At 46.9% G+C, this 22,756-nt stretch overlaps 1 protein-coding gene across 5 annotated transcripts in view; it reads right to left on the reverse strand.

Annotated features, from left to right (window-relative positions):
* Nucleotides 1–22,756, reverse strand: part of cadps2 (Ca++-dependent secretion activator 2) — an 87,765-nt gene continuing 65,009 nt past the window's right edge. For 2 of the 5 annotated variants that reach the window (XM_072710698.1, XM_023826000.2), the window contains 14 exons: nt 21,735–21,798; nt 21,276–21,399; nt 20,356–20,456; nt 17,805–17,961; nt 16,592–16,733; nt 13,728–13,883; nt 13,078–13,225; nt 11,854–11,868; nt 8,869–8,943; nt 8,387–8,470; nt 8,274–8,306; nt 4,850–4,957; nt 1,340–1,444; nt 1–918 (listed from right to left, as the gene is read on the reverse strand). In XM_072710698.1, the coding sequence (XP_072566799.1) occupies nt 748–918; nt 1,340–1,444; nt 4,850–4,957; nt 8,274–8,306; nt 8,387–8,470; nt 8,869–8,943; nt 11,854–11,868; nt 13,078–13,225; nt 13,728–13,883; nt 16,592–16,733; nt 17,805–17,961; nt 20,356–20,456; nt 21,276–21,399; nt 21,735–21,798 (1,483 nt within the window). In that variant the 3' untranslated portion in view covers nt 1–747. Of the gene's footprint in view, nt 919–1,339; nt 1,445–3,012; nt 4,238–4,849; nt 4,958–8,273; nt 8,307–8,386; nt 8,471–8,868; nt 8,944–11,853; nt 11,869–13,077; nt 13,226–13,727; nt 13,884–14,980; nt 15,011–16,092; nt 16,213–16,591; nt 16,734–17,804; nt 17,962–20,355; nt 20,457–21,275; nt 21,400–21,734; nt 21,799–22,756 lie in introns of those variants that run through there. The other 3 variants (XM_023825986.2, XM_072710689.1, XM_072710696.1) reach the window with 3 other exon arrangements.

A 22,756-nucleotide genomic window follows, 5' to 3' on the forward strand; every position in this document is an offset into this window, starting at 1 on the left:
TTACATTAAAACACTTTTATTCAAACACTTAGAACACACCTGGTCAAATACAGGTGCACAAATGACAATATAAATATTATTTTTATTTTTCCCAGTTAGTTTTCGCTGAATAATGTCACATAAAAACCTATCCTGGAATTATGTCTACAGATTAGACTTCAACAATAGCTTACATATGACTTACACAATCTTGTTAAGAACTAGACATAGATTAACTACTGTGTACACACTATTTCCAGCAATGAAACAGCAATTACCTCGTCTACTACAAAAAAAGTGCTTTGGTCTGTAGAGCAAAGTGAGACACATTCATAGTTCATACAGTAACAAGAAGACGCTGATCCCCAATACTGCTCTCTTACTACAGGAAAGCACAATGTCAGATGACATAATATTACTCGATAACAAGCCGCGTGGCATGTTCCTACACCTGTTAAATTAACATTTTAAATCCCAGTGCTAGCAGCCATAGATATTTACTTTAGGAACCGCAATGCAAGCACACGACACATCTGTTATTTTGGTCCATACAGATGGGATTTAAAAGAGCAACACACAGACACGTTTTGTGCATCTGGTATCCACTGCAGTCGCACTGCACAAGTGCAGATGGCAGGGGACTCTAATAATGCCAGGTTTTTAATGCACTTGTTTATTGGAGTGTGTGGCAGAAAGTTTTATGAAATTTTCAGTTTTTTGTAAAAAAAAAGTGGATAATGGTGTCTCCTCATGTCTCATGGGTGGTCTCTAGCCCTCCTCTTCATCACTGTCTCTCATAGATATGCCCTGGAGGCTGTTGCCGCCAGTGACAGATGTGGTTGCTTCCTCCATCGTCAGCCGGTTGTATATGGCCTCATAGCTCTTGTTGTTCAGGGCTGCCTCCAGCACCCCCTGCAGTCTGAAATCGCGGTAGGTCTTCTACAATGAAGATGAGGGAAAGAGTTTCAATTTCGATGCCGTTTGTATAGATACTCATGTTTTTTAAGACCAGCCAGGAGATGTGGTATGACAGAGAGGCATCTCAGCTGCGTTTGACTCACACATCTTAACACATCTTGAATTGCACACAACAGTATCTGGGTAGATTGGCGCAAGTTCATTTGGGTATCCTCACAGTGCAAGCAATATTTATCTTTTACTATCTTTTTTTTATGGAAAGGAGAATGGAATGAATTACAAAAAACAAACAGGAAAAAGTATGTCTATAAGTTGTATGTGTAGCACTCAGTTTCAGCTCTGTGACTCTACACCAGATGAATTTGCTCATCATCTTTCTGGGTCTTTATGCAGTTGTGTCCTCCACCTGTGTTTTAAGGCGGTACCTTGCAGAGACAGTTACCTTGACTATCTTAATTAGGGTCTTCAGCTGGTATACGTGGAGCTGCTGGTCTAGTCTGTCCGTGAGCCAAATGCACATGGCCTTTGTGGAGCTGGTGTACCACTGCTGTGGGCAAAGAGACAGAGGTGTCATGTTTCCTGACACGCCAGGCCATGGACTTCAGACTGCTGACGTGCAAAGTGAAATGGCAGTATAATGTGAGGTGCGAGAGTGCGGCTCAAGCACAAGTCTTAATAAGGACTGCCACAGTCCATACAAGCCTGATGGTTAAAGAGTAAATCGTGTGGGAAATCTGACTCATCCCTCTACTCCTCGCTGAAGAGCCTCCGAAGGAAATGATAGATTCCAATCAGTATTGCTGGCAAGGAGGTAGTCACAGGCCTATTTTGATGATTTTTTCCTTAATCATTCAAAATGTCTTTTGAACTTCTTATTGTACATCCTACACTGAATCCACTCTCCATTCACACCTGTTCAAACATTGTTCACATACATGCATGGCTGAAAAAACCCCACAAACCGATCCCTTGAGACAGAGGCATATATGTGCCACATGAAGGTAACCAAAATGGAGAGACTGCCTGCTGTTCCTGACATTGTCAGTCAGGGGATAATGGCGAATAGAGCCAGGAGAACATGGAGAGGGAGACAGGGACCCCTGGAAGCACACAGGTAAAGGAGAGCAAAGGTAAAGGAGTACAGGTAGGGGAGTGCAGGTAAAGGAGTACAGGTAGGGGAGTGCAGGTAAAGGAGTACAGGTAGTGGAGTGCATCTAAAGGAGTACAGGTAAAGGAGCACAGGTAAAGGAGCACAGGTAAAGGAGTACAGGTAGGGGAGTGCAGGTAAAGGAGTACAGGTAGGGGAGTGCAGGTAAAGGAGTACAGGTAGGGGACTGCAGGTAAAGGAGTACAGGTAGGGGAGTGCAGGTAAAGGAGTACAGGTAAAGGAGCACAGGTAAAGGAGCACAGGTAAAGGAGCACAGGTAGCGGGGCACAGATAAAAGGGCACTGCGTGGGGCTTCGCAGTTCCTCCCGTGTGCCAGGCCACGCAGCCCAGCGCCTGGCTCTTTGAGAGATAACGTCCTTAAGCGTCGCCGCCTCCCTCGGCACGATAGCTACAGCAGTGGGCCTGTGCGGCGCCGGCCCCGCTGCCCTCATCAGGCTCCTAATCAGCCCCGCTTTCCTATTCCGAGACGGCCTGGTGGACTCATTTCCTGAACCCCCTCCCCACATCCCCTACATCTCTCTCCTGGCCCTCAGACAGCAGGCGTGGGGGGAGCGCCTGAGCTGACACGGCGAGACCCCGCGGCTCGCAGGCGCGGCTCGCGCATGACTGTGGGCGGCTGAGCCACATTAGCGCCCTGCCTCTCCATCTCGCCGCCGCCCGCCTGCAGGCCGGCCAAGGTTCAACAAATCAACAGGAGCACGGAAAACAAGGCATCAGCCTAATCTGCCGTTTGCGACGAAGTTTTCAAACCCAATCTAGACAAGAGCTGGAGGGTTGGGGAGGGCGACGGGAAGCAGCTAACAAACAAAACAGTGGGGGCTCCAGGAGACGGTGGACGGGGTGAGAGCGCCGGTGGAGAAATTCAGCCTTTATCGTTTTTAATAGTAAACAGGTCAACAGAAGCTCCCCCCACCCCCACCCCCACCCCCACCCAAAGGTTTCTAGCATTAGCTGCTACATGTGGAAATAGTCACGACCGAGTCACAAATTCCCAAGCGGGATTCTTGATGGTGTTCAGTCCGTGTAAAATCTCAATCAGACCCAATCGCAGCTGAGGAACGCCGTGAAAGCACAAGACATGCGGTAAAGAAAAAGGAGGAGGGGGGCACAGAGGACAGAGAAATGGATTAAGGGATATGTACAGGAAGTGAGGGAGAGGGGGAGAGAGAGAGAGAGAGAGAGAAGCACTTCAGGGGGAGTGAGAGGCCAGGGGCGGAGAAGCTGAGCCCAGGAGAGAGGCCCTTTGTCCCCCCAGCCCGGTCAGGCCCAGCAGAGGGTGAAAGAGGGGGGTGCAGGGAGCCCCCGTGAAAGGGAGGGTGCCCGGCTTCTACGTGACCCTCCCAGCCACGAGAGAAGCCCTCTCCACCGGGGATTAGAGTGGGGCCTTCGTTTTGGCAGCTTTTTAGATCCGTTAAATAAATAAATGAATAAATTGCAGAGAATGAGGGGCAGCCGCCGTGACAAGGTCTGCTCTGGTGATGGGGGGGGCTCCGCAAACACACACACCCGCCAAGGCATGACGCCGCCCGTCAGGACGGTGTCCAAGGCCTCCCTTTACTCTCGCTCGTCACGATGAACACAAGGCCACAGGACGACTAACACAGAGCTTTTAGAAAAGTGTGTTACAGTAAGGGATGGTGCAGAAGGTATGAACTCAAGTTTCTATTTTGGAAAAGACTTTCACGTACAGAGCCTGAGATGGCAGACTGAAACACACCTCCAACCAGCACCCACAGAAAGCACCATCCCTGCTGGTGGAAACATCTCATACAAGTCATTTTCAAAGTTAATTTGTGCAAATTTACATGACTTCTTCATAAGCACCACCATATAAATCTTCCCACAGATTCTCCATCAACTAGTGGAAAAAAACTGTGTATTGCAGAATGCAATTATTGAATATGCAATTTCCAAATCATTTTGAAATACCAATTTTCGCAGATTATGAATTTTTTTACTTATGTGTATTTGCATTTCTTAACCGTTTTTCTTCCTTTTTATCCATACTGATTGTTCTCGACATGGCGATGGGAATCTTAGATGTTCTGATACGCTCGGAACCGGTGGTATGGTGGCTCCGTGGGTGGCACCTGCACTTCCGCCTCACGTCTCTAGGGTTGGGTGTCTGGACCCCACATCTGCTCTGCTCTCTCCGTATGATGTAGGATCCTTCTACAATCCAAAGACGTGCAGTTAGGTGAAGGGCTGTCTATAATTGTACTATACTGTATGATTCTGCATGTGTGCAGTGATCCAGGGGGCCTTGTGGTCCAATACTGCTGAGGATAAGCTCCAGACCCCCCGCCCCATGGCGCTGACTGGGGGAAGCTGAATGGGTATCTCCAGTATCCCGCAGTGTTGTGACACGAATCTCTCCACCCCTGTCCAATCAGTTCACCAGGCTCTGTCCTGCTGCAGCAGACTCCTGAGTGTGCGCGCACGTTCCCTGTGACGCACGACTGCCTGCGCTGTTTCACGCTTCCCAAAGTCCCAGCTCCTCCAAATTCTCCGCTGAGGAGGTGTTTAGCTGTAAGCTGCCCACGAAGATGCGCAAACATGTGCATCGGAGGAGTCCATTATGACAGACCAAGGTTGTGTTTCAGTGATATGTTTGTTAGAAGCACTGTTGCATTGTTTTCACATAGACACAATAATTTTACAAACATAACACATTTTTAAAAAATAGATAAGGTGGGGGTACAGAATTAACTACAAAGGAGGAGAGCACGATTATGAATGGCATCCACACAAAAAATCTGCATGTATTCCAAGGTTGACACTAACCTCAAACACCTTCTCTGTGTGCATCTCATCTGTGACCTTGTCTCTAAGGATGTCCTGGTTTTCCCTCACAAAAGTAATGTACGCGTCTGCCAGGTCCATCCCAGGTTTCTGTGGGCAAGGGAAAAGGGAAAAAGGGGAGAGGGGCAGACAATTTTAAAAGATGTGTTGTAGAATTAAAAAGCATAAATCACATACCACAACATACAAAAAACTGGGTGAATTTAAGTTAGAAAAAAAAAAGAGAGTTGCCAGTGATATTATAAGCCTACTCCTCAGCTCTGGTCTCAAAATCAATCTCCGCATTCGTCTCCAGACTTGGAGAAAGAAAAAAAAAAAAAAGACGCACACAAACAAACCAAGGACGAAGTGAAACGGCAGGCGGGAGAAAACATAGCAGCAGCGGCCGCCTTTGTGCCGCTCCTGCCTTGTGCCGCACAGCCACAGATAAAGTTCATTTACTATCGATGACAGGCCGCACCGTTTATGTACATTCACATCGACAAAAAGAATATCGATTGTGCCTTTTCTCCCCCGGCACGGCTCACTGAGAAGCCTCAGACGACAGCACGGCACAAAGCAGACTTCTTGTTGATTTTTCTCCGTTGGGCAAACTATACAGCAGCGACATATCAACAGAACGTCAGTGACTATAGAAAAACAGTAGTTGATGAACCATCAGACAAAGAATACCTCAAAGGATTAAAAAGGAAGCCAGAATGAGGTGTTCTCTCAAGTAAAGAGCATGGAACGTCTCGACGTAAAACAGGAAGCCATTCTTATGGTATGAAATTACATGTTGTTATCATGAATAGTGTTTGCACACATCTTGTTGTTGTGTATTGTTTAGAAACCCAATAAAGACAGGACCTTCAGTCAATCTCTACGCAGACGGGGACAACAATACACAGTAAATCGGTTCATATTACAGGTGGGAGGTGTTAACCTGCATTCACATTCAGCTGGAAACAACGGCGCAGGTACACAATCCGATTCCAGTCCTCCCAGTCTACGACACACCTCATAATGTCCCAAAACAATCGACACCAATTGGCATTTCTATTCTTCAGACGAGTCAGCAGCTCCTGTCAAATCAGCCGCTTTGGTTCCCATACCTCCCATTTCGCTTGTGGGTGAGAAAACAGGTCAGAACAAATAGAAAGTGATGCGTCAGGGTCGCATTATGATCACAGTCCGTGCGAATCGCACGACGGGCCGTCACAGGTGATGGAGACCCGTGTAATTCCACCCCCGTCCCCCTTCCGCTTATGCCAGATGGGAACTTTTTTTTTTTTTTTTTTTTACAGGTAATTTGTTCTCCATCTCTGCTGTCAATGAAGACTGCGGCTCGTAATTAGTGGGCCGCCTGCGATAAACTAACTGACTAATTGTGACAGCTGCCAATGGTTCCCAATTAGCGGCAGGCTCTCTGGCGCTCGCACAATGGCTCAGGCGTGCGTACCTGAGACGCACTGCAAACGCCGCCATAATTACACTCGCTTAGTCTCCTGCCACGCTCAGTCACACTTCCTGCCTGTATCAGAGCTGTCACCCTTTGCATTCACATAGCCTGGGAGTTAGAAAGGTAAATAATAGACATTCAGAATTAAATCAATATGTGATTCAGGTAAAAAAAAAAAAAAAAAAAAAAAAAAAAAAAAACAATATTTGCCATTCCTTTGTTTAAAATGATATATTTTAAAAGAAAGTATTTCAAGACAGCAGAATAATAATGAAAACCACAAAAACTAAAACTACAAAAGTCATGGAAAAGCCAGCGTTTATCATGGCCATGCAACATACAGGGACCTATACATTTAATTATGTCTGTTAAACTACCGATTTCTTGTGTGGCATAAAAAATGTTTTTTTTTTTTTCTTTTCTGTTTGCCAAAAAAAAGCTCGATACTTTAACATCCTCTTGCAGCAGATGGACAGGGACCCTTTCAGTGCACCATAACTGCAGAAAAGGGGGCTTCTCACTGCACCGCATGAAATGAGGAGGACTCCCCCCCCCCCCCATCTGCGTCTCATCGCTGTCCCTTGTCCTCTCAGCCCCCCCCCCCCCCGAAGTGCTGCCTGGCCAATGACGGCAATTTCATCTCGTTTATTCATTTAAAAATCAGACAGTCGGGTGGCCAGTTTGCATCAGGTATGGCAACTCGTACCTGAACGACAGCAATCGCCGTTTTTTTTCCCCCCTGTTCTGGTGCGAAGAAAACATCAGACAGGAAGAAAACACGGAACAAAAGTGACGAGAAATGTTGAACAAACCAAGAGGGATGGGCAAAGGGGGGGTGTGGAGGGCTGAAGCAATCATTACGGCTGAATGAAAGGTGCACAACAGGACATATTAAGCGCAGGCTAATGACTGGTTAACCTGGAAGGATAAATCCTCAACAGAGAATGGGGGGCGAGAGAGAAAATGCACTGTAATTACACAGTGCGGCAAATCTGGCTTCCTGCTCCCCGTCCCGCGGCCTCCAGGTGCGGACCGCAGCGTCTGCCGGTGTGTGCGTGCGTGCGTGGGTGCGTGTGAGACGACGCGAGTGTGCGTGTGAGAACCGGTGGAAGGCCTGACACTCAAGCCAAGGTCCCCAACAGTAACTGGCACAAAGCAAGAAAGCAGCTTAACCCCTCGTGACAGGCTCGCAAATGTGTTTGCTGCCAAAGCGTTAAAACGCCATTCATCCACGCTCTTTATTCACACGGCTTTAAAGCAGGTTTACGGCCTTCCCTTTCACTCCGCACAAAAGAGCAAGGTGGAGGTTACTTTATAATTTGACTCCAAAGTGGGCATTAGGGCTGACTCACATCGCGAGGAACTTGTGTCAACAGCACACAGGTTTAATCTACTTAGACGGAAAGAGGGTAAAGATGGGACCTGTCAGCTTAATTAGACCCGAAAAAACTTCTGCTCCCTAAATGACACAGATATGATTAAAAGTGATCTTTTCGAGTGAAGTAATGGGGAAATGCATGTTCCCACCATGCCCAGCGAGAGTCTGCCTTGTCATTAGGGGAGAATGTGTTATACCAGCATAGCTGAAGAAACAAACTGCGTGTCACATGCTCTGTGGGGGGGCTGATCGGTGCACCTTTACCTCGTTTGGCACAAATAACTATTCACCCCAAAACACCTGCTGAAATATGTTGTATATCAACGCAGTGTCACGCTCGTGGGGCGTCTTTTTCCATAAGCAAGTAATTTAGCCTAATTATCACAGACACGGCACTCTCTTACACTGCTGTGACTCATTCGGTTCGGCAGGGTCCGGTGTTCGCCTCCAGCTGAGTTTGTCATCAGCCCCAAATTCCCCGACTCCAGACAGCTCCACGCCACACTAACCATCAGCATCGCCACACAAAGGAAACTACATTTAAATAATTAGCCATAATGAATGTCAGACCGCAGGTTTGTACTTACGGGAACATCCACATATTTGGCCGCAGCTTTCGCCTAAAAGCAGAAAGATACAAAGGCTCATTTTGGTGTATAATGTTCCGCCACAGATTAGACACGGTGAAGGTGCTACTCACGGTGAAAGAAAGGATGGAGGAAAAGAAAGTTCCTTCGTCGTACCTGGAGAGTTTGGACAGGAGGCCGTCCAGGACGGCCACAAACTACAGGGGAAAGATACTCAGTCAGACACCTTGGGTGGTACGTCTGCAAACATGTGTAAGAGGCAACCACAGCGTCTCTATAAAGGGGGGATTATGTGGCGAACATGCACAGGGTGATGAGGGGGAGGGGTTCTTAAAACTTTAATAAAGGCCACAGTTTGAAATGCTAATTTATCGGCCGTTTCAGGCATGTCTCAAGTGCCCATCCGAAGGCAGATACTCGAGTCGTCATCTGTTCCTGGTGCTTGGCTCTTACTCAGCACCCTCCCCTGGGGGCCCCGCCACTGAGGGGGGGCTGAGAACGTCTCGAGGTGGCTCCCTGAACCTGATGTCATTCACCTCCACGGAAAGCAGAGGGCATCACTTACTGTACCCACAACGCCCCGCTCACACTATACCTTCGAAACCAGGGAGGAGATCATCTCCTTGAAGGACTCGTCGATCAGGACGTCGATTTTGGAGTGGTACTGTTGCTGGGGGTAGAGACAGGGAAGATGGAAATGAGATTAATCGCCTCCCAATTTGTGCTGATCAAAGGCCGCGTACCTCCCCTTCACTGGCTGATTTCATGGTGTCCGGGATGCTGCGTCACCTAATGGGTTCCCAATCACAAGACCCAAAGGCTACCCAAAGCACTGGCCGGTCCAAGCACCGCGTGGCAGGAAATCTGGACAGAACGCTCTTCCTCCTTCTCCTCCTGAGCCTTGCATTCAGTAGAGAAAATCTTCCCATGTATGAAGCTGAGTTAAGCAGCTAATAGGTCTATTATGTGGGTGAAAGGAACTCCCGCCCTCGTTTAGGGCAAAGGAATTTGAAGGATACTTTTTGTGTTTCCCACAATCACGGCAGCCTTGTGTTTTTCTAAAGGACAGGTCCAGCTGGGGGATCCAAAGACTCGCGCTAGATTCAATTAATCCGCCATTTCATGTCTGCTAACTCTTATTCACCATTTATTTAAATTGTTCTGCAAACGACGGGAGAAAGAGCTTCTATTTGCGCCTGTGAATGGAGGCCTTTGCTGCCAGTGTGGCAGGGGGGGGCTCCTCTTCCCCAATAATGCCCTTTTACAGCACTTCTAAAGACCAGCGAAATTAAAAATTTCAATCAACAAAGAACAACGATCAGTGACAAATTGAAGGTACAGGGAGGTTACTCCTGGCAGGACTAATTTTCTTTTTCTCTTTTTTTATGACATGAAATGGCTGCCTTTGAATAAAGAGAATTTACAGCATATCTTAAGAACTTCTTACCTCAATTAACACAGCCATGTTTGCGTTTCACGCCGAGTGGGAGATTAAGCTGTACGGACATTAATAATCACAGAGCCAAGAGGAATTCGCCCTCTTTGCTGGGCACATACACCAAGAATTTGTTTTAGCTGTGGTGATCAACACGTGATCCTACAATATCCACTTTGGGTGGGGGGGGGGGACCCTTTGCATTTTTAACATAATGCAACAAGGACTAACAGCTATCCATCCATCCATTTTCTGTAACCGCTTATCCTATTGAGGGTTGTGAGGGGGTCCGGAGCATTTCCCGGAGGCTACGGGCGGAGGAGAGGGAAGAACCCAGGATGGGGCGCCAACCCATCGCAGTGCACACTCACACACCATTCACTCACACACCATGCACTCATACACTCACACACCACGCACTCACACACTCACACACCACGCACTCACACACTCACACACCATGCACTGACACACTCACACACCATTCACACTCTCACACTCACACACCATGCACTCTCACACACTCACACACCATGCACTCTCACACTCACACACTCACACACCATGCACTCATACACTCACACACCACGCACTCACACACTCACACACCATGCACTGACACACTCACACACCATTCACACTCTCACACACCATGCACTCTCACACTCACACACCACGCACTCACACACTCACACACCACGCACTCACACACTCACACACCATGCACTCATACACTCACACACCATTCACACTCTCACACTCACACACCATTCACACTCTCACACTCACACACCATGCACTCTCACACTCACACACCATACACTCACACACCATGCACTCACACACTCACACACCATGCACTCTCACACTCACACACCATGCACTCTCACACACCATTCACTCTCACACTCACACACCATGCACTCTCACACTCACACACCATGCACTCTCACACTCACACACCATGCACTCATACACTCACACACCATGCACTCATACACTCACACACCATGCACTCTCACACTCACACACCATGCACTCTCACACTCACACACCATGCACTCTCACACACCATTCACTCTCACACTCACACACCATGCACTCTCACACTCACACACCATGCACTCTCACACTCACACACCATGCACTCTCACACTCACACACCATGCACTCTCAAATTCACACACCATGCACTCTCAAACTCACACACCATTCACTCTCACACTCACACACCATTCACTCTCACACTCACACACCATTCACTCACACTCACACACCATTCACTCTCACATTCACACACCATTCACTCTCACACACCATTCACTCTCACACTCACACACCATTCACTCTCAAACTCACAAACCATGCACTCTCACACTCACACACCATGCACTCACACACTCACACACCATGCACTCACACACTCTCAAACTCACACACCATGCACTCTCACACTCACACCTATGGGCAATTTGGTAACTCCAATTAATCTCAGTTTGTTTTTTGGACTGGGGAGGGATACTGGATTTCCGGTGGAAAGCCCACAATGACACGGGGAGAGCATCTAACTAATGGGAATCACAAATCTCTCAGAAATGTCTCAGATTTCTACAGAAACTATACAGAAAAATACCATTCACAATCACCTGTTTTCAAATAATTTGAATGACTGCTAACAATTCAGGAAGAACAAACTATTTAATATGAAAATCAATGAAGCTCAACATGGCCCCGTCATTTTATTGGATGACTGGATAGTTTGATGACTCAACTGTCCTCCACAAGGGAGCCATCACCTACTCCACTGTTTCACAGAAACTTTATTCTGAGGTATTTTAAAAAAATGTATTACAAATCCCATTCAGCCTTAAACATGTAATGATACAAGGCTTTCTACTGTGTGGCAAGGAAAAAAACAGTGTATATTAGCAGGAGTTATAAACCAATTTCCTTATACATTTATACCCATATGATACAGTTCAATGTTTGCAATTATGAGTTACCTAGCAGCAAAAAAAATTGAAATGTAAATTAATTGCTTTAAATTGTAACTAAAGATGATATGAGTGGAAGAAAAATATATAAGAACAATATATGAAATAATGAAATATATGATATAAAAACATAAAAGCAGGAGAGACTTACCCATTGTTTATCAGTCTTGGATGCAAAAATGTTGTGCAGAAGATGACGATGATACAAAGGAAGAGCAGAAACAAAACAAACGTAAAGAAAAGCTAAATAAAAGCCACCAATGAAATGTGTGCGATTTATAAAACAATGACGTTGTACGTGGCAGTATGACTCTACAGTGGAACAGGCTGATTAAAATACCAGATTTTACTGTTTTAATAAAGAGTTTGTTTGCTTCACATACCGTCTTAATGGCCAAAACAAATAGAAACCCACACATCGTAAACTCAACGGTTCCCTAATGATTCAAGAACGTCTTCGATGTTCTTCCACATCCTGGGGACCGACTCGGCCAAACAGCACAACAGTGACACAGAAATACAGCACATTGTTTTGGATTTATAATATTGACTCTCACATACATAATATTTAATTCAGCAGGGTTTTGGTCTACTTTGTGAAAGTAGGAAAAATCTCTTTGACTTCGAAGTGCTCGGAAGGAAACACATCTTGGAAAAAAATCAGGAGGAACCTCCCTGTCTACATTTATCTGTAATTATCTAGAAGTTTCCACTGAAGGCTAGAAGATCACTAGCTAAAGTTCCAAGGCTACAATAATGGCGAACTGCCCACCAGTCAATGTTTCACAATTTAAACCTGCATCTCTCTGTCTAGGCACAAGACTGTAAATGCACTGCAATCGTTGAGGAAGAGAAAACAGACAGTGCAGCTGCCTGAGAACTGAGACAAGGACCAAGTTAAGTGAAATTGACCTCCTGGGTCACTAGGAGGAAATGGTCTGCAGGTGGAAATGAGTTCATGAGTGAATAGCCCACAAGCAGGACCAAAGTTCTCCAGCTGAAGGCTGTCACATGCTGGAGGAATTCAAAGCCACTTAAAAGGGTTCAGAAGCTGAGCTTTGGGGACGCCGAGGGAATCATGCCCAGCCCTTCACAAACTTTATCCCCCAGTAAGAGAGAGGTGGGGTCGCAACCCAGAGACCTGGATTGTCCTAAATAAAGCAAAGACACTATGGCCAAACTGTCAGAAGCACGGGGCTAGCCCGTCTGCAAGGCCTGCCTCATAAGCACCTGCTATATAATCACACTGGTTAATTTCCTGCAGTCTACGGGATAGCGGGGAATGCTGATCGTCTATGTGGCTGCCAGTATTAGCAAGCACCGTTTTTTGGAGTAGAGTTTCACCAGGCGAGATGAGCCTCCGATAATACAGTACCTCCTGGCCGGAGTCCAACTCGCAGAGTCTGGAACACTGCTTCTTGGCGTCCATCAGCACATTGAACATGGTGCAGACGGACAGGGACACCCGGAAGTCAGTCGACTTGCCGGCCTTCTGCATCTTGGAATCGAAAGCAGCTTTTGTTCTGGGAGAGACAATAAAAGGGCATGTAAAATGGGTCACCCCCAGGGACCAATTAAAAACAGTCTCACTGTTTCTTCCTCCCCAGACCCTCTGCTTTGCACAGTAAGTCCTTACATGAGCAGCATTACCGCGGTTGCAAATGAACATTTGATGAATGTTCAGTCTAGAAGGTTAGTTCTTTCACGCCTCAGAAACAATTGTCACAGTTAGTATAATGTGATCCTCAGACAATGCTTCAGTATAACTAATAATATGTTCCGTCATCCACCCTGCCCACAGTTTCCGACCTCCCGCCAAATGTGCGATGAAATGTAGCCTGAAAATGTGAGCGGAGTGCGACTCTCTACAGTCAAGGGTCAGGAAGTGAAGGAGGAGGATGCAGGCTGGGGAGGCAGACTTTGAGGACAGGAGGGGGTCGAGGTCTTCTGTGACTGGGGGACTGGGGAGGGGGGCAGAGACCGACGGTGAGGCTGGTATTGGCCAGCTTCAGGACTGAAGCTGACCTCTTGACGCAGGCCTCCACCATGTCGCTGGCCATGAGTTTGAGCCTCTGCTCCAGGTGCCTCGCGAACTCGGGCTCAGGCCACCGCAGGTCCAGCACAAACATCTGCAGGGCTTCTAGCTTCCAGAACAGGTCCTCAGACGTTGCTGAGCCGTTACTGGGGGTGAAGGCACCATGACAGGACAATGTAAGATACCCACATACACACACACACACACATACACTCAAACACACACACATTCCACTTCCATGAAAGGACCAAAATACTAGGACACTTCAGCAACAACATGGATAATTGCTGTGATTATTGGTAAGGCTGTGAGAGACGCCTGTGTTTTCACAATAAAAAAAAACAAATATTGCTTAATAAGGCCATGATATTAGAGTATAGCACATTGATGTAATTAGCTTCCTCTTATTATATACCCTGTTGCATGTATTAGTAGACATGAGTACTACATGACATGTCCCTTCCTTATTTATGCAAATTAAAATATCATAACATTGTTGACACAAACAATCGCTTCTCATTGCCTTATTAAGTGTTGTTCTTGTTCAAAATCTGCGATTTAAAAAATAATGAAACCGCCTTTGTTGCTCGGAAATGGAAACAGCAGTGTTTTGTTGGCTTGGTTCAGACACGTTAGAGGATCCCGCTTGAAGCCAGCAGGTTTGACTCTGCTCTTGCTATGCAGACAGATGGACGTGGCACCGGCAGCCTGCTGCCGTGTCTATGACAGGTTACGGCGGGACAAAAAAAATAAGCTCATTCCGCTACCATCCAAATGTACAGCAGCTGCCAGCGAAGGGTGCAATTGCTGCCTTTAAGGGGATTTGCTACCTAAGCAAATGTGCCGGGCAATTAAATGTGTGCTACACTGGTTCCCCTCCTGCCCAATTATCTACTGCAGCCCCAGAGCCCATGAAGCCCACCCAGCTCCCAATGGCACAGCTCCCGGGGTCTGCAGGAGAGCAGAGACTTCACTAACGAGTCACTGGAAAAGGAAAAAAATACATAAAAAAAACCACTGGGCAACAGGACCCCCCCCTCCCAAACCAGTTGGGACCCTCACTGAGCTGCCACACTGAAGTACCAGAGTCGGGAGGGTGGTGAAATCACACAGTCAATTCTCTGGTGTCACTGGGAGACCCCTGGAGTGAACTTGACACTGGATACAATGTAGACCAACAGCACAAGCAGATACTTTCCGACTTTAGTGCGAAGGAAGGGAAAGGCGGCATCACCATACTCACAAAATGTCGGCCAAATTAATTCCTTGCAAGCTAGAAGTTAAAAACGAGATGATTACAAACAATCCACGTTGCTGCTCGAGCCCACTCTCCATGCTGGATGGTTTGAGAATTGAGCATGAACACGTGGCAGAAGAATGTGATACTGAGTCGCTAATTCCCAATTCCCGAAAAAGTTATCACAGCCAAACACGATGGTTGAGCGCTACACGTGGAGTTGCACGGGAAGTTCGCATAACAAATCGGCTCTCTGTTATTGACACGATATTCCAGCAACCAGCAAGGCAGCGGAGGACTTGTGAGAACCACGCTAGAACCTCGGGGCATAGCAACATGCTGTTTTTTTACTCGGTGGTACCTCATGGTAAATATTCTTTAAAGGTTGTCAAAATGTGGTTATAATGCCATAGAAATCTTCAAGCCACTATAGGCCGAACAGGGCAGAACAGAGCACTGGCACTGGCAGAACCCAAAAAGGAGGAACAGATGGATCCAATTCCAGTGGTCCTCGCAGATTTGCTGGTAGGGATCCGTGTGTGTCAAAGCCTCGCTCACATGCAGCGGGGTGAATACAGGAAAGGCAATCACAAGCACAGACAAGGATGAGGCTCTATACCGAACTGTACGCCACAGCTAGGGGCTACCAAGGCCTGCTCAGCTCCCCCTCCATAGGCCGGCCTTGTCTTCCACAGTCGGGATGCGTGTCTAATTCTGTTGGGGGTGTCAGAAAGATTACACGACTACAGGCGAGAAATTTTCACAAGGAAAGCAAACAGAGTCATGGGACAGAATTTGCAGAGTCCCGGGTCCTTCGTAATCAGAGCACAGCTAAGGCTGCACATGTCATGGGTAAGCCTTCAGACATACTGGTGGATTTTTCTGGTATCTATTGCACCACTGTCCATAAATGCCCATTGATTGGATCCATTGGGGTTGGATCCAGCTGTTTGACAGTTTAGTCTGTTATCTCTGATGTTAGCATCTCATTTTTCCTGGTCCTGTGGAGGAGGAGATTCCCAGACGGTGCAACCCGTCCACAGACAGCACGATGCCATGGCCACCCTCACAGACAAAGCTGCCACACCCTCGCGCCCCCCCCCCCATGCCGTACACACTTGTGGTCACACAGCGGGCCCATCCATGAGGGCGCAGAAAAGCTGGGCAGCTGGGGAAGGATGAGGGGCAGGCCAGGAACTTTGGGCAGAGGGACGCTGGGGAGGTTTTCTGTTATCGTCCTGTGAGGGAAGAACACGCACACGCACACACACACACACACACACACAGGATGCAAGAGACAAAGAGGAGACTGAGATCCACTTTCTCACACACACACACACACACACCCCTGGGAAAATCATTGTGCAGCTTACCTCCTAGGCTCTGCTCCAACTGCAGATCCATCTCAAACTAAGCATCACACGTCTCAAAGCAAAACAACAGCAGTGGAAGCGACAACCATCACGAATGAATTTCAAGATCCCCTTGCATATGGCATTTCCTCAGGCCCCGTTTACATGCTGTGTGCAGCTGCTTCCTGCTTCTATCCTGCAATCATGGAAGATCACCAAGGCCAAAAGGTGCCTGATGAAGTGTAAGGGGGATAAACAGCCTTACTTGACTGACTGCCACGTCTCCTGCTCAAAGCCCCGATGGACGGACTGGGCGATGGAGGACTCCATTAGGTCGATGTAGCGCACCACCAAGGGCATGAAGTGATTCTGCAGGTGCTTGTGAAACGTCCCGTTGCACAGATAAGCTGGAGGGCAAGATGGGGAACGGACACGAGTGAGGAAACAGAAAGGAGGACGAAGGGCTCTGTCTCCACAGTCACAGCCAGGGCAGGTGACCTGATTTAAGCAAAGGGTCCGTGGTTTACAACCCTAAGGCTATTGGCTGAAGTTCCGAGAGGCATCCTGAGTTGTACCTTTGGGCTGCTTTTTTGATGCTTTTGATAATTGTGTGTCAATTAATAACAACCATCTTCTTTGCTACTAACAGGAAATGAACACCAAGGGCATTGTTGACAAGGAGAGATGCGGAGTCCTGGAAGGATGAAGAAGCTGACCTACATGGGGTCTTTCCTGGGCGACACGGTGTCGGGGGGAAGGGGGGGGCTGGGGGGTGTTTGGTTCACAGCCCAATGGGAGCCTTTACTTCCCAGCTCATAATGATGCTCCAGTAATGAGAGACAGAGATCCAGGTACCATTCTGGGCTTCATTAAACCTAATTCCAGTCTCCTCTAACCATTTTGTTACGGCTAACACAGACCTCCTGATCCCAGTTACGATTACAACACAAAGAAATGCCGTACAGTAAACCTCTGCTGGACTTCCACAATGATCGCAGTTACCACACTGTGTCCTGTGTAATTGTGCTGATATCATTAAACCAAAGTGTGCATTAAATCTCAGTACATTTTTGACATGTGTCTTGTTGAGTTGGGGGAAAAAAACACAGGACATAATGCATTTTAACAGTTGGCTAAATGGTTAACATCTAAAGCAAATGTTCTTTTATCCCTGTAAATGAGTGTCCAATATAAATTACAATATTCTAAAATGTTCTTAAGGTAGTGGTGAGAATATGATTAATTTTTGAATTGACAGTTACATTAGTAGCTGGTATTGTCTTCATCAATGTGTAATTATCATTATACTGGTTGTGGTAGATGAACACTGACCTTTTGCTTAACGAGACCTCTTGTTTTTTTGTTCCATTAATTAGTGTGGTTAGTGGTGCAGGTTTGTGTTCCATTCAGCGACAGCCACCGGGGGGGGGGGGAACTAGCGGGGTGGGAGGGGTGCTTCACCCCATGGGGTCACTTACGGTCAGTCCGCAGGAAGTTGTTGAGTAGCTGGAAGAGAGCGAAGCCGTCCCAGGAGTCTGGGGGCTGCACCTGCAGAGCAGCGTCCATGTCTACAGTGTACAGGGACCAGAAGGTCTCCGCATGATCTGCCATGACCTCTGGCCACCAGGAGAAAGCCTGGGAGAAATGGAGACGGGGCTCTGAATGGAGCAGGAGGAGCAAAGCACCGAGAGCAGGGTGTGACAGTGGGGGTGAAAGGGCATGAGTGGGGGGGGGGGGGGCGCATGAAGCTGCAGACAAAGGGACTTGGGTCCAATAAGGGAGGCACCTTTACTGATCACATTAGAACAGCCACAGGAATCCAGGTTATTCCATAAAGTCAATGGCAAAACTAACCATATCTGCAACACGGCAAAATGACATACATTGACACAGAAATCCAGTAACTTAAGATTTTAGTATAAAAGAAAAACTAATATCAATACATTATTTAAGAATTTAAGATTTTACAACTATATTAGAACATTTTTATGGGGAAAAGGCCATACATAGCAAGAATGACCCATTCAACTAAAATATACCATAAAAAAACAAAAAATAATCTAAAACTAAATAGAAAATCAAAACAAAAATTCACAACTACAGCAAAAATGACCAAGTACTTTCTGAAAAGTCTTCCACAAACAATCTCTCCATAAAAACTACACAGAAAGTCGCCTGTAAATTGGCCGGCCTGAGGTCACCACAGGTCGTCCAGCAGTGTGAGGAGAAGAGGTCTCCCTGTGTCCACCACACCCATCCTTGGGAACCCTAAGTACCAGGTACCTCAGACCGACCCAGGTCCACCATAAATGTCCTTTAGAACCCTAATTACCAGGCACCTCAGGTCTGTCTGTCTACACCATACCATTCCATAAGAACCCTCATTGCCCCCGAACTCGTCCTTGAGAACCATAATTACCAGCACCTCAGTCCTGTCTGTTTCCACTGGACCTGTCCTTGAGAACCCAGGCCCTAATTAACATGTACATCCATCCCACCTGTGCCCACCATAACTGTCCTTGAGAACCCTAATTACCAGGCACCTCTGCCGCACTCCTCCTTTTAAGGACAAAACTGACGCTGCGGCACCGAGCACAATGTTTCATTATTGCCTCACGCGAACAGATTTGTGGTTAATGGAAGCAAACTGTAGGAGCAGGCCGTATAGGGGTGGGGTGGTGTGTGTGGGGGGGGGCAGCCTCTTTAAGAGGCGCATCTATCTCTCGCTGCATGAGATGGAAAGCAGCTTCCTGTCCTCCCACACGCTCATGTGCCTTCAGCGCTACGCCGGAACGCGCGATTCACCGCGGCTTTGTGTGTCAATGGGGCTCTGCAGCTCACTTCACAATCAAGACAAAAGAGGAAGACCTTATGGCAGTGAATAGTGCGTGTAGCGTTTATCATGCAGAACGCCACATGTAGCAGCGATTTCACGAGTCATACAAAGCGGCCGGCACTGCATCTCCATGAGACTTATGACAGTGATTTATTCCATGGACTCCAAGGTGACGCGTTCATGGAAACAGGTGAGACGCGGCATTCAAGGCCAGCTCATTGTGACGGCTTCAGCGCCGCTTCCTCTCCGCTAAACGCGTCACCCCGCTGCAGCCAGACGCACTAAAAACACAGTGGAGTGAGACTGGGGAGTGCTGCGGGGCAGGGGAGGGGTGGGATGAATAGCACTGACCTGACAGACACAGATGGTAAGGGAAGGAGGTAAAAGCCCAGAGATGGGGAGACGGCAGCACACGGAAAGAAAGGTGTGTAACTGTGTATACCACGCGTGCCTCAATGAGCAGGGAGCAACCAGGGGAAAAAAAGAGGGGATTATTTAGACAAATGCTAGGTTCACAGCTCTGCTGGTTAAGCAGTTAAATACATAACAGCAACTCACATTAACAGCAAAGAAGCAGAGTGAATGAATGAAAGGGAAAAATATGAATAAATACTTAACAAAAATAAAAAAACATTAATAAACAATTGAAAAGTGCATTTAAACACAGAGACAGAACTTAAGAAATACTTATATTTTAAATCATATATATGACATTTGACCCATTTTGATATATAATTTGTTGCAGAAAATTTCCCATGATTGCACTATCTTCATTTCGTCTTAGCCATATTCCATGGTGTACATTTGACATGTATATTCCTGCAATAAAAACTACAGGATGAGTCTTCAATTCTCATATACCACATACAGTATGACAGGAACATCAACAACAGCTGTTACTCTGCAGTTGATGAATTTTCAAAATAAATCTCAGGATGTGTGTAAAGAGGCAGGAGTTGCTCATTACTCAGGTTGCTCTTTACGCTGAGAATAACAAGGGATGTAATTACATTCAAATGAAAATGACAGTTTACATATCATATAATATATGAAATGGCATCGAATTTGCAGCAAACATACAAATACTTTTTATAAGGGACTCCAGTTGAGTATAAAATGAGGTAAGAAGGTCGGCTTGTTGGAAGGAGGTACTGTAGAGATGAGTGCTACACAGTGGTCAAGGTGTGATTTACCTCTGCGTGGTGCTCTTCGTTCTGCTGCAGGACCTCGATGCACAGCTCGCCCAGCCGGATGACCTCCTCCAGGCTCTTCTCCGGGACGGCATGGGCATTCCCTGCAACATCACCGCAGCTTATGGCATTGTTGCATTAAAGCACCGGAGTGCACCTTTCGCGAGCATCACCCCTTCAGAGGCACCGGGCACCGTGGAGAAACCACAGCACAAAGGTTTATACAGAACGTATGGAATGCAGAAAACTATTAAAGAAAGAGAGGAATGGAGGGACTGTATACTAGGTCATTCAAAGAATGTTTAGGCTAGTTTCCAGCATACCTTTAAGGTATTTAGAACTCCTGATTTCTTGGTCAGGTGTTCTGGGATCTGGGATAAAACAGAGATGTGGATCTGTCCAGTGTGTCCTGAGCACTGGTTTGGGAAGCACTGGCTTAGGGTCTACTTTAGGACAGGACAATAGACCAAGTAGGTCAACATGGCACAGATTGTAATTAAATGGAACCATTTTACTGGGGATTGTACAATGGGGAATAATTACAAAGAAAGTTCTAGAAAACAAAATTGATTTCAAAGGCACCTAGAACTGTTCTCTGGAGGATCATCAACATTTCAAATTGGCCATCTCTCAACATAAAGGCTAATTTCATTCCAAAATTCACTTTAAGTGATCTTAAGAAAGCGAACTAGAGTGTTAGTGGTATGGGGGGGCCCAAGAGAGAGATTAGTGCAGAAAATGTGTGTGTGGCTCCTGCTGAGAGTCTAATGAGCTGAAGGCGGGCAAACGCTGCCTCTGCTGCTTGGGTTTACTCAAAGGGAGAGGGAGGAGGAGGCTTCTCTGTCCACAGTCCAGATAATGAACCCTTTCAGGGTTTTTCTGCGCGCCTCTAATGTGGGGATCACGGCAATCTGAAGACCAACCTTCAATTTTGGCGTAGTCAGTGAGCTGGGAGTAATTGACCAGAGCTGCTTTCTCGAGGCATTTCTGAACCACCTTCCTCAGCTGGTCCGGAGGGACTGGTGTAGAAATGTCCTTCATCAATACCTGATTAAGGTGAGGGGAGTAGAATTACTGATCCACACCGGTGCTCCTTTTTCCACATTTACACACAAAATCACTGATTGAGAGTTTTAGGGCCAGAATACTGTGTTGGGTATTAGTGTATGGGCACTCATTTTGCTTTCATTACGCAATGGCTTTCTTTGTTTTCCACATTAATGAGACAGAGCCAGACTTTCGTCCCTCTGTTTCACGCCATGTTCTCCCTCCTGTCAATCTGCGTTCGAGGCTTCTCGTATGCCGTTCAGTCTCCAAAAAAAATAAAATAATCACAATTCCCAGAGTAACAAAGAAGAGCTCGGAATGATGGCCAGACTCACCCTCTCCACCAGGGATAATGTGGCTTTCAGTGCACCTTCCGGCCGTCCAAATGGGAAGCAGTACCTGCAGAGCGGGAATGTACAAGTAGCAATTATTGGAGAACAACCAGTTTAGGGAACCGGCTGTATTTTCACATCTCAGTGGATACACTGAGAAATGTAGCCATTTTGAATCCATCCATCTTCTACCAGCTCATTCTGGTCATGGTCATGAGAGGGTGTACCTGGGTGTTAGTATGGAAGAGGTTAGTGACTTTCCACTTCACACCATCATAGGACGCCATCTTTACAACAAGTCAGTTCACCACATTTCTGCCCAGCAAGAGCTGCCCTGGTCAACTGCAAATGAGGTTGTGGAGGTCAAATTGCATAGGAGCATGTTCAGTTGTGAAGAGGTCGCCACACAAACTTACAGAAAGAGACCTGATTACACAACATCAATACCCAACCTGAACGGCAGCAAATCCCACAGGCAATGTTCCAGCATCTAATGGAAAGCCTTCCCAGAAGAGTACGAGCACCAACGGACCGACCAACTTCATATTTAATACACTAGGTTTCAGAGTGAGATGTTGGACAAGCTGGTCCACATACTTTTGGCTATTTAACGTAACATCTACAGTCAGTTGTCAGCCCTTAACAGCTGTTTAAGTTGGTTAAGACTGTTGAGGTCCCGCCTAATGATAAGGGTCTGTGAGTTTTACGCGCATGCAGGTGTACATGAAGAGCACCCTAAATTTTCCAAGCCTTTGTCCTCTGCTGGGAGGGTGGTGCAAACACAAACCAGCCAAATAGCCCTAATCATCTTTGCTGTGTTACGACTAATCCTCAGTGCCAACGACACACTGAAGGACTTTGATTCTTCCCTGTGCTCATTTACATAATCCACATATTGTCACCGCTGTTGTATACTCCTATTAGTCTGCTGTTGTAGAGTGAGGCTAAACGACTCCTGCTGCTTTCGGCCCCCAAAGTGCCCCCATCCCTTCCACCGGGGACATACAAAGGGAATGAGCAAACGG

This window comes from Paramormyrops kingsleyae, chromosome 1 (genome assembly GCF_048594095.1).
Source record: "Paramormyrops kingsleyae isolate MSU_618 chromosome 1, PKINGS_0.4, whole genome shotgun sequence".
Taxonomy (NCBI): Eukaryota; Metazoa; Chordata; class Actinopteri; order Osteoglossiformes; family Mormyridae; genus Paramormyrops; species Paramormyrops kingsleyae.